The 12946-nt window shown below is 39.6% G+C and overlaps 1 protein-coding gene across 5 annotated transcripts in view; it reads left to right on the top strand.

Annotated features, from left to right (window-relative positions):
• FBXO38 (F-box protein 38) overlaps positions 1–12946 on the top strand; it is a 56370-nt gene that overhangs the window by 25149 nt on the left and 18275 nt on the right. For all 5 annotated transcript variants that reach the window (XM_030329881.2, XM_030329859.1, XM_030329866.1 and 2 more), the window contains exons 9-12: positions 1–131; positions 3708–3878; positions 5526–5668; positions 6983–7193. In XM_030329881.2, the coding sequence (XP_030185741.1) occupies positions 1–131; positions 3708–3878; positions 5526–5668; positions 6983–7193 (656 nt within the window). The remainder of the gene's footprint in view (positions 132–3707; positions 3879–5525; positions 5669–6982; positions 7194–12946) is intronic.

The raw sequence follows: 12946 nt of genomic DNA, 5'->3' as shown, positions 1-12946 counted from the left end.
GTTACATGAAGTTCGGATCCAGCCTTCCCTAACCAAAGATGGCGTCTTTTCTGCCCTAAAGATGGCAGAGTTGGAGTTCCCCCAGTTTGAAACACTTCATCTGGGATATGTAGATGAGTTTTTGCTGCAGAGTAAGACTTAATCAACTGTTTTTATTCTCTGGAATTGCTGTAGAGAACTTACTTGACAAACTGAAACCTGAATTGAGATATGCCGTATTTTCTTGAATATTAGCTTAAAATCTTAGGTGCTCTCTCTTCTTGAAAAAGAAACTTGTAATTTCAACTTGAAGTGTCAGTGATTTTTTTTCCCATATTGCTTCTGATTTAGCATATTATGGAAAATATATGATTAACAGTATACAAAAAAAAAAAAGTCCTTACCTACATTTGATATTGTCTCCATTTTACTGCCCAAGTTTCTTTCCCATTCTGCTTCATTTTTTTCACAGAACATCATCCTTGGTTCCATTTGTTGAATTTGATCTGCCACACTTCTTGAAGCTTTTGATGGTCCTCTCAGATGAGGTTCCATTCCCTGTCCATGCTCTTCATTTCCATAATAAGCCCGCTGGGGGTTCTGGATTTCCCAGATAGTGTGAGCACGTAATGGTCAGTATTCATTTGATGATGCTCGCTGTTGGAAGGCTTGTTCACAGCATTTTCTGGAATGTATTTACAACTGGGAACTCATTCAGTTGGGTTTGAATGCATGTCAATTCATTATTCAAGCTTTTCTCCCCATGACATTAATCAGACATGCAAGATCATTTCTACCACCAGCATGTTTTGATTTTTGCAAGAATTAGTTTCTTCCCCATGTAATTTATAACAAGTCTTTTTACTCACTATCATACTAGATGGCATTTTTTCTCAGGCTCTAATTTGCGTTGTAGAAGAACATAAGAAGGCTCAGTTCCTCTAGTCAGGACAATCTAGGTCAAACAGATGTCACAGTAATGTTTTGTTCACTTTTTCCTTGTGGCAGTGCTCATTATTACATATGAAGGATTGAGAAAGCAAATCCTTATCTTCTTGCCAATTTAACGTGGGAATCCTTTTTAATGTGTATAACTTTGAAAAAGATTGGCTTTTCACCAACACAGCTTTAAAATGCTAAATTCATATAAAGTGAATGTATTTGATCTCAGACTTTTCTAGTTTTGATTGAGGTTGGTTCCATTCTGTGTGTTGTTTCTACAATATCTTATGTGTGACCCAACACAATTTTTAACTTGGTAATTGGTGTTCTTTCTATAATTGTATTTATTCCTCTTTTCCAAAGCTCAAAACTTGACAAATTTTCTATCTTCAAGATGGCCAAATTTAGGTCCAGTGAAAGATAGTCTTGAAGAGCTGTCTTTATTATTTTTTTTTTAAGTTTATTTTTATTTATTTTGAGGGAAAGAGAGCAAGCAGGGGAGGGGCAGAGGGAAAGGGAGAGAGAATCCCAAGCCGACTCCGCGCTGTCAGCGCAGAGCCTGATGCAGGGCTCGAACTCACAAACTGTGAGAGTTTAACCAACTGAGCCACCCAGGTGCCCCCAAGAGTTGTCTTTATAACCAGCTATTTCCCTGTAGGTATCTCTTTCCCCTTAACACACATTCAGTAGAAAAACACTTTACCTTTTGACTACTACTGTGCTTTGCAGTATAACTTGTTTCATAGTCTCTTTGATAGAAGTCTCGTCTTGACCTTTCGTAAGCAATTCTTGTCTTCATATTTGCTGCAGTTCACCCATTTCTCCATATACATACTTGCCTCCGTTCCTCCAGAGACAGCCTAGGATTCTCTGTCTCACGGTGATGACAGGTGCCTCTAACAGACTGTCTAGGAAGGAATGTATACTTCATCCCTTAAACTCACTCTTCCAGTGATTTAGATTTTGAAGCATCTTTCCAGAAGGTGGAGGTGGCATCACCTCTAGTAAAACTTGTATCATTGTTTTGTTGCAAAGACTTGGCAAAACTTAAATGGAAACAGCACCTTTGTGCCCCATACATTTATGGCAGAAATGACAGTGCCAGGTTGGGGATATGGATATGCTGAAAAGCAGATGCTATGTGTTAAGAATATAAGAAAAGTCACCTAAAACTCTTTAAAAACCAGAGCAGTATAGAGTAGTCTTTGGTGCTGGGGTTTTGGAGAGCGGGGGAGAGACCTGCCTCATAACTGATGGGACCTTGGGCAGGTTACTTCTTAAGTCCATGTTTTCCCATTTGTTACAGCGGAGGTAAGACCACTTCCCACTTTTCCCTCAGATGGTTTGGAGGAGTCAGTAATAAAACCAGTTTTATCGTTACAGTCTCTGACATTTAGAAAGCATTTAGTGAATGGTAGCTTTTACTTTTAGCTGACCTGTGGGCTAAAGAAAAAGGAAACAAAAATGAGTTCTAGGTGATATCATCAGGGTGCTTGAGGGAGTATGATAATCTGGAGACTCTGAGAACCAGAAGAAGGAGGTGGCCTCAAAGGAGTGAACATCAGGTGGGTTTATCATGTTAGGTTGCAGCATTTATGCAGACAGGGAATAGAGCCAGTTCAAGATTTACCCAGTCATTAGAGAGAAGACAAGTTTCAAGTCCAAAGGATAAGAAAACAGCCTGCTGTTTTTATAAGCAGGCTGAAGAAAATTGCTCACCCAAACTGTAAAGGATGGGTTAAGGTAAACTCTGCAAGAAATGCCAGAAAATACCAAAAACAGGGACTATAGGAGGGAGACCGTGACCTGTGTGGAGAGTAAAATTGGTAGAGCTTGGAGTAAATAGTTGTAAATGTGTTCTGGGCTAAAGGTGTCAATCCCTGCCATATGCGGGGCAGCTTCATCAGAGCAATAGTTTTGTTTGTGTTTTGTGTCAGATGGCAGTAAGGACTGTGAGAGACATTGAGGAGAGTGCCTGCATCCCAGCACTACGCTGGACACAGAAATTATAACTGTAAACTAGTCACGCTCCCTTTTTCCTTCAAATTGCGTACAGTCAAGTGGACCATCTTAGAGAGTAGGGGCAGGCAGCTAGGGGAAATGAGGACAAAAGGCGAATAATGAGGTATGATTTCCATTGCTGGAGTCTAGTAGGAGGATCCTCTTTTACTAATCCCTACCTCCCCGGCCCTCAGTCTGTGCCTATGACAGGAGGCACTAAAGCCCAGTGGGAGAGGGAGTGGGTGTATTTGAGTTAGAAGTCCACTTTCTGGGGATGGGCACCTCTTTACTAAGCAATACCACAGGGGCTAAGAATGAGTCTGATTTCCCAGTTTACTTTTTTCTACGTGGCCATACCCGACTCCAAAAACATGATCCTGTTACTGTGAAAGAGAATTACGTATTAAAGATCTTATTTTTCTTTTCAAAAGATAAAACTAAAACTTCCCTGTAAGTGTGAACTAATACAATATGTTGTTTTACTTTTAAGAATTTTTGCTTTTTTTCCTTTCCTAAACAATTGAAAATAATATGTTTCTACTAGCTATCCCTTGGCTTTTAATATAAATTTTTATTTTGCAATATAAATGGTATTTGCACAGACTACCTAACCTAAAATTATACTCAAACCTGAATACATGATGGATAGATGACCCAGAACGGTCATGGAGAGTGATATACTAGATGTTAAAATAAAGAATTGGCAACGTTCCATGACATTTAAGAATTTCTCTCTCTGTCTCTCTTTTTTTTTTTTTTTTTTTTTTTTTAATTTCTCTTTCTAGGTAGAATGGCGAATGCAGATCTGGTAAAGTATGGTTTGGCCGATGTGGTAGAAAATCCTGGTATCATCACCGATATAGGGATGAAGGCAGTCAATGAAGTTTTTTCCTGTATCAAATACCTGGCAATTTATAATTGCCCCCATCTACATAACCCATACAATTGGATCTCAGGTACTGTAGGCTTAACTAAGGCTATGTCTGACTGGTATCAAAAGTAATATGTTTTTCTTTTTTTCTCTGTGTGGTTACGAATTGCATTCCTATTGTAAAAATGTAGATATTTTGTATGGATCGTTCGTACAAGTTCTGGGAACCTTTGATAACGAACTTGGAATTCTGTCAGTGCTTCTTCGAACTCTGAAATTCTCTGCCTAGAAATTGGCACTGTCTAGGTTATGGATTCAACTTCCCTGATGTTTATATATATTTCATTCAGTCAGGGACATAAAATTAATGTTAGCAATTGTTGCCTGGGATATTTGTTTTCTCTGAATTACCTTCAAATGGCACATCATCTGAAAGGACAAAGTGGGTATGTATTTAAAAAAAAAAAAACAAAAAAACTTTAATTAGGTGACATGTTTAACATTAACTTGTATTGAACCGTTCAGTTGCCTTAAAATCCTTGGCTATTTCAGCTTTCCTCTCCCCACCTGATCCCTTATGTGTACAAGTGTGACTTTTGTGATTGATATGTTTCCTTATTTGGGGGGGGTTCATTTTCCTCCCTGAGTTTCTTTAAGGCCCTTCTTGAATACCTAAATTCACAAACCTTTAAGTGAATTCAGAGCTAGAGAACTTTTGTTGTGACATCATCTTTCACCATACCAGGCCCCCTCACTGCCACCCGCAGAACAGCTCCTCTACTGTCTGCGCTGCCTCACAGGGGTACTGCGGCCCCTTGCAGGGCCGTCTCCAGCCTATCTTCTTCAGGCTCTGGGGCATCTGCTGAGATGACTCATTAGAATGGCCATGTCTCCCCTGCTGGAAGTGAAATCCTGTCCCTGGCCCAGCTGCACCAAAAAGTTATTGGGAAATACAAACTAGGTTGTAGCAGGCATAGATCACTTTTAAAAAATAACATTTATTGGATTTTTGGTTTGTTTGTTTTCTTAAATACAGAAGAGTATAAAGAAGAAAACAAAAAATGGCCTATAATCCCATCACTCAGAACTCCTGTTAACACTTAAAAACTAAAAGTAATACATGCACTTGATAAACAATACCAAACAGTACAGAAAGGTACAAAATGAAAAGTCTCCTCTTCTCAAAGGTAACCACCATCAACGGTTTCTTATATATTCTTCTGGACAGATTATTTTGTGCATATTGCAGCCTATACATGTATTGCATTTCAAAATGATTTATATATACAAAAGGACCTTACTATGTGTATCCTCTCCTGTAGCTTGTTTTTCACACTCGGAATATTTGGGAGAGCTTTCCATAGCAATACTCAATTCTACTTCATTCTTTTAAAAGAGCTGCATAATGTTGTATTAAATGAATGCACCAACATCTTTTTAACTAGTGTCCTATTGTTGAAGAGGCCTGTAGGTTGTTGAATGGATCACATTTTAAATCAAGGCTGACTTGGTTTCCAGTTAATGGTTCCCAAGCCATGTAGTTCTCACAGTGAAATTAGGTAAGGAAACATCATAGGTTAGTCAACAAGTTTTTGAGATCATGAGAGAAGAGCAAAGTTCTTTAAAGAAAAAGGATTGGAAAGTATTTGTGACCTATAGCAAAATTCATCTGTAGTGGAGAAAATGGAGAAAATGTTAGTTAAATTCTCTGGCCATGCCATTTCTCCAACAGACCACTCAAGATGGACTCGATTGGTTGATATCAACTTAGTGCGGTGCCACGCTTTGAAGCTGGACTCCTTTGGCCAGTTTATTGAATTGTTGCCCAGCCTGGAGTTTATTTCGCTAGACCAGATGTTTCGTGAGCCACCCAAAGTAAGTCACATTTGTGGGATTTTTTATTTGTTTTAATACTCAAGGAAAAACACAAAACCTAAGTGATTTTCTTTCTAATAATATGCCTTTACATTATAATTAGACTTTTTACTGCTAGCTTCAGTGAAGGCATAAAGGTTATAGTGTTACATGGTCCCTTGTTCTGGTAAGGGGTCTCCAGAGAAGGGGAAGGAAAATGTAAGTGGAAAGCTGTCTCTGTCAGTTCTACAAACAAGGTTAAGGTAAAAGCAATGGTGGAAATTTGAGCCAAGCCAAATTTATTACTCAGTTAGTTGGGAGAATAAATCTTTACTTAGGAACCTCAAATATATGGGGTGCCTGGGTGTCTCAAGTAGGTTAGGTGCCTGACTCTTGATTTTGGCCCCAGGTCAAGATCTCATGGTTTGTGAGATCGAGCCTCCCCCTGACCCCCAGTTGTGTCAGGCTCTGTGCTGATAGTATGGAACCTGCTTGAGATTCTCTCTCTTTTTCTCTCTTTGCCTCTCTCCCCTGCTTGTACTCAGGCTCTCTCTCAAAATAAATAAACATTAAAAAAAAAAAAAAGGAACCTCAGATATAAATAAGGATTAGGGATTTATTTTGGAAATGTTTTACTTTGCTGTTCTCTTTCCTGTGCATATCCTGAAAAATCTGAGATTGTCTAGTTGTTCAGAATGTTATTTTTAAACTACTTCACAAATAACACTTCATTCGCCCTGTAATAAAAACTTGATGTTTCAACTAATTATCTTCTCTCTCCTCAGTTTTTTTTTCTCTTCTCAGTTCTTAATTTTTTTTTTTTTTTAATGTTTATTTATTTGAGAGAGACAGAGTGCAAACTGGGGAGGAGCAGAGAGAGAGAGGGAGACCCAGAATCCAAAGCAGGCTCCAGACTCTGAGCTGTCAGCACAGAGCCCGACACGGGGCTCGAACCCACAAACCGTGAGATCATGACCTAAGCTGAAGTCTGATGCTTAACCAACTGAGCCACCCAGGAGCCCCTCTCCTCAGTTCTTAATGGTCACATTCCCACTGTTGGAAGCAGTACAATATAGTGGGGGGAGGCTCAGGATTTGAGGTTAGAATGTGGGGTTTCAGGTCACAGCTATAGCACAGACCTCTTTCCACTGTGCATTTCATCACCTATAAATCCAGACTGATAACACTTTGTCTTGCTTGCCTTTAATAAGGTCCTTTATGCATATGTGAAAGTCGTGCTATGTAAATATTCTTACATAAAGATGAAGGAATGTTAAAAATGAAGTGTTCTGTACTAACTTCAATGAACACGCATGTGGTTTCGTCTTGCCTTAGGGCTGTGCTCGAGTTGGTCTAAGTGCAGGCACAGGAATCGGGGTTTCCTCGGCCCTTGTTAGCAACCAGAACTCCAACAATGACAATGACAATAATGCCCAGAATAATGCCAACATCCACGATAACAATCACCATCATCCAGATGACTCCGATGAGGAGAACGACTTCCGGCCAGACCTGCAGCCAGGAGAGCAGCAGTTTGCAGCCGACGGTAACCCAGATCTTTTGTGAGCTCCAAACAGAAATGATTTTTACTTTGGATTATATTTCTCTGACTGACCCTGTTCTGTTCCCTTCTTCCCCCGTTTCAGTTTGTCACTTTACACATTGTGGGGACCTGGTTGGGCAGATGGGGTGGGTGGTGGATGAAATGTGCCTGTCTGCTTATTCGTTTCAAAGCCATGATGCGTCTCGTCCGTAAAATCTGTAAGGGTGCATACAGAATGGGAAGGACGCATCAATGCTGTGGAATTTGGGTACAGTGAGCCTTAGAGGCCTGGCTTAACTGAAATTTAACTTTCAGGATTTGGGCAAAAGAGCATCCCATTCTATCTCCCTGACCGATAAATAGGTAAATTGAATTTCATTGTGGAGACTATTTTTGGATGTTCCTAGATCCGACAAAAATGAATACCAGTCACGTGCTAGATATTGTGTTGGGCACCTCTCACTTGCCTTTCATCATTAAGTCTCAACAGCCACCCAACATATTAGGTACCTGAGCTAATAAAGACCTGTTGGATTCACTTACGTAATTATCCATGCAGCTCTTCAGTATTGACTAAACACCTGCTGTGTCCAGCCCCTGTGTTCTCAGTTAGGCTTCATCTGCCCCTCTGTTGGTGAGTGAGGATGGAGGGAAGTTGTGTTCTTACCACGTTTTCCAGTTTCCCGGTTGACCCTCAAGAACTGGAAAAAGAATCTCTCCACGCCATCATGTTAGCGTTGTCCTTTTGCTCATTTTCTTGGACACAGTAATTAATGAGAAATAGGGTGCCCTGAGGTTTTCTGTAAGTGCTTTCATCATGAAAGCACACTGTGTGTTGAGCACGCTTCCCTTTGGGATTGCTCCAAGAATATAGGTCCCGACTGAAGAGTCATCTGTAGGCATTGTCTTCACTTTCTCGCTGCACATGTTTTCTGCAGAACTCTCCATTTTGGCTCTCGGTAAGGTCACCAGTGGCTCTGTTAAGAAAGATGATGGTCATTTCTCCGCTTGCATCTTATTTAACATCTCAGCAGCATTTGTCATTCTTGTCCACTGCTACCTTCCTTAGATAACTCTTGGCATCTCTGAAACCATCTTCCTGGTTTTCGTAGTGTCTCACTGGACGTGTCTGCTCAGTTTCCTTTGCCTGCGGCACCTTCTCTACTCTACTTTGACTCTCCATCTGTCTGTCTCTCTCTACACATTTTCTCTAGATGAGCTCACTCACCGCCAGCTTCGGTACCAACTATATGCTAACGAATTCCTAACCTTTATTTCTAGCTTCAATCTTCTTACTTCTTGAGGTAATTTACAGTTATGTACAACTTTATCCTTTTTATTTCTACATGAGTACTTTTAGGAATTTTAAACTTAGGGTTAAATCTCTCCCCTGACATCCTCCCTGCAAAATACAAAAACAAAAGTGCAGAGTCAGCAGGTGCTAGGACTGAAGGAGGGAGAGTGAGGTCAGGTATTGTCTCTTTGCCTTCTTGTCCCTAAGTACCATCACATAGCACCATGAGGACCTGGACTTCAGAGGACACAGACCATCGATGAGAAACTGTTACAGCAACCGCAGTGCAGACCTCCCCAAATCCTAGGGACCCCATCGTGGTTGGAGTGGATGCACTGGACAGATGATAGTCTCCAGGAAGTTACATGGCCATAGGCTTCTCAGTACAGAATGGAGAATGCCTTCCTTTATGAAATCACATATTGGTGCAGCAGAGATCAAAACGTGTGCAAGAACACTGTATTTGGTTCATGAGAGAGCAGTGGAACCTTACTAACATGTGAAACTAAGATCTCAGGAGATGAGACACTTGCATACAGACCACATTTTGAGGTATAGTGTTGTCAGGTACTCTATCTTCAAATGCCATGAAAGGCTAAGAAGCAAAAGGAATGAATACAGAAATGCCTAGATTGAAGAATCAAACAGTTTCAACCAGAGGAAGGCCAGGAACACCAAAGATGATGGCAGCACTTGTAGAGAAATGCCTATGGTCATATACATTGGTTCCACACGTCTCTCTGAGTTGGCAAAATATTTATTTGTATTTGTTACTATATTATTTACCAGTTTGATTCTTTTAAGTAAGAAATAAGGAGCTGGGATGTGACTTTTGATCAAAACCAGAAGTGGAAAGATTTCAAATAAAAAAGTGAAGAAAAATATAATTTAAATAGCAGTACAGGGAGTGGGACTTAGCATTTGTTGAAATGACTGACATTGATGCTTCTACTCTACATGCGAACTTAACAGTAGCTTAAAAATTACTTGAGTTTTGAAAGTGGTATTGACATGTTGATTTAACTCAATTTACAATTTGAAAAGTCTTCATGCATGGGCCACTACCTGGTTTTTGGAACAACCCCAGAATGAAGCAGAGGCCCCCACTCTTTATTGTCTTGTGGTATTTAAACTTCATCAGCTTGCATGGAGTAGCAGAGTTTAAAAGAAGGGCATTGTAGAATTTTAAAAGCCATTTAATTTGCATAAGTTAAGTGTCTTTGTTTATAAACTCCTATAATCCTGTTTTTCAGTGAACATTATCATTAAGGTGATGTAGGGCTTCAGAAAGTGATTTTATTGCTTGTAGAGTACTATATTGACTTATCAGGACATTCTAACTTGATAAGAATATTATTCTTATATTTGCGCTTCCAAAATTCTTAAGATTTAGAATGCTTTATTATGGGCTAGTTATGTTAATTGAAAATGTAAGTTCATTACCTGCGTTTTACAACACTCTAAAACAGGAGTAGGTGTCCATATTTTAGTAATTTGCCATAAAATGACCATGTGTCAAAATCATGCTTCTGTAATTGCTAACACATGTTGCCAAATTGCTTTAATATAATTACCTTTGAAGTAATTATAACTACAAAGCATAGTTTTGCCTATATATCATTTTACCAAATTTCTATCTTGATTTAACACATAAATCCCGGGTACTTACCTACTTTTAAAAATTGTGTACCCTGCTCCCTTCCTTCACCACTGCCCTCTGCCCTCCATTAACCTAAATTAATCTAAGTGAAACTGTTCTGCAGCCTTTGTTTTTGGCAGTGGTTCTCAAACCTTAGTGCATCAGGATTACCTGGAAGACTTGTCAGAACACAGGTTGCTGGGCTTAGCCTTCAGAGGGTCCAAGCTAGTAGGGCTGGGTGGGGCCAGATAACTTTTCATTTCTAACAAGTTCCCGAGTGATGCTAATGCTGCTGGTCTGGAGCCGCCATTTGAGAACCATTAATTTTCGGAAAATCCTTATATTTGAAGCCCGAGAATGAGCTACAATGTTAAAAAAAAAAAAAAAAAAATCACAGTAAATGCATTTTATTTTATATTTTGGGCAGATAACTGTTAACCAGTAAATATTTCTGATACTAGAAATGGTTACATATAAAATCATTTTGTTAAAAGGCAGTGAGTTCTCCTTTATTTTTACAACATTTAATAAAGGTTATAAATTTCTAATCAGGTTTTATATAAAAGAGACCAGTTATATATCTGTAAAAACAGCTCAGATCCGTTAAGGTTTATGACTATGTTTTGTAACAGGATTTTTTACAACCGAGATAACATTTCAGCTGAACAAAACGTTTGGTAAACGTTGATATTTGATTAAAAGATTGTTTACATAATTTCTGTAAGTTAAAATCATTCTGAAAAAAATGTACTGCCCTGATGATAAAATATCATGACACAAAAGCATCTAAACCAAGAATCATGTCCTCTCTTTTCTTTATCACCACCTCCTTGCTCTCTATGACAAGGACTTGTTACTATCTTCTAAAAATCTCCCCATTTGTTCTCCATTCTCCTTGCCCATTGTACCACCACTGTGCCACATCAGGCTTTAATACCTCTCAGACTGGTCTCCCTGCTTTCTCTCTTGATCAGCTAAAATTAAGTCTTAGAGCAGCAAGGGCAGTCTTGTTAGAACATACACCAGACAGGGCGCCTCGGTGGCTCATTCGGTTAAGCGTACGACTTTGACTTGGGCTCAGGTCATGATCTCACGGCTTGTGAGTTCGAGTCCCAAGTCGGGCTCTGTGCTGACAGCTCGGAGCCCGGAGCCTGCTTTGGATTCTGTGTCCTTCTCTCTCTGGCCCTCCCCCACTTGTGCTCTATCTCTCTCTATCAAAAATAAACAAATGTAAAAAAAAAAAAAAACATATACCAGGCGACATGGCTCCCTTTCTTCAGACTTTCTAGTAGCTTCCTATTGCCTTAGGAAAAAAATCCAGTTTCTTGATTTGGGCCATAAAACCCTACGTGATCTGGCCTGTCCTCACCTCGTGCTGCTCCCCACCTCACCCACCACACTTGTTGTGAGCCAGGCTCGCACCTCCTGTTACACTAACTGCTGCCTCTCAGGATGGCCCTCCCTCCATCTTTGCATGGCTGGTTCCTTCTTGGTATTAGGTCTTAGTTTAAATGTTAATCTCAGAGATATCTTTCCGTACCACCTTTTTATTAAGTTACAATTGGCATGCTAGCTTCAGGTGTACCACATGATGATACTTACAAATATGTTGTGAAATGATCACCACAATAAGTCTAGTAGACATCTGCCACCATACATCGTTACAGCCTTTTTTCTTGTGACGAGAAATGCTAGGATCTACTCTGTCAGTGACTTTGACATATGCAGTACAGTATTAGCTGTAAACCACCATGCTGTACGTCGGTCACATCCTCATGACTTGCCGTCAGGAGTTTGTACCTGCTGACCAACTTTCCACCTTAAGTAGCCACCAATTTATTCTCTTTTGTTACATTAAATATTACTATCAGATCTCTTTATTATTGTTTATTAATAGTTCTTCCTTTCCCCAATTGGAGTAACCTCCATGAGAATAGAGATCTTGAATATAATCACTGTTTCTTCGCACCTGGAACAGTAGCACGTTGTGGTAGATGCTTAATAAATACTCAAATGAATGAAGATCATGAAAGAAATTAAGTATAAAGTAACTTTTGGATATGATATTAAACACCTAAAAAACCTTATCACATGGACATAGGAATGTACTTCTCTGATGGTTCACCTCTGTCTGGGAGAAATAATTGTAAGCTTTTCAGCGAGGCTTTCTAAGCTTTTCACAATTTGGGGTCCAGGCTACCTGTTTAGCCTTGTTTGCTCTTACACCCTCATCTCAACACAAACACTTTTTCTTTTTTATCACCGGGATACTTACTCTCCAGGAAAATGTAACCTGCATCCTGGTGTATAGGAAGTATCACTTCATATCAGTGAAAACTTCCCTGCCCACCAGGAAAACCAGTTGTTCCTTTTTTTGTCATTATTCCCCTTGCAGTTGGACTTTTTTAGCACTTAGCAAGTCTCTTCTGACCTTATTCTGCATTTCTGACATCTCTGTTAGAATGTGTGCATTCTCTTTGAGAGCAGGGACTATAAATTCTCCATTTACTCACTGTCCGTATATTGTAGGTTCAGGAAACACCTCAGTTCAAATCCTAGCAGATTACTAACCTTTTCCTTAATTGTGCATACAGGAGACTAATAATAGTGCCCTTACAAGATTGCTTTAAGAAATAAGTAAGGTTAGAGTATGGACACGTTGATTACCAACTGCTGTTCATAACTGCTCATAAGAATTAAATGAAGAAAATTGATTGGTTTTTTATCATGACAGGTTTGTATGCAAGGTCAGCCCACCTTTGGGCACTAAATGTAGAATATTGAGGGCTAGAGCTGGCAGGAATTGGAGATGGGGGGCCGAAC

This window comes from Lynx canadensis, chromosome A1 (assembly GCF_007474595.2).
Source record: "Lynx canadensis isolate LIC74 chromosome A1, mLynCan4.pri.v2, whole genome shotgun sequence".
In the NCBI taxonomy this organism is placed as follows: Eukaryota; Metazoa; Chordata; class Mammalia; order Carnivora; family Felidae; genus Lynx; species Lynx canadensis.
This window is presented reverse-complemented; position numbering and strand designations above follow the sequence as displayed.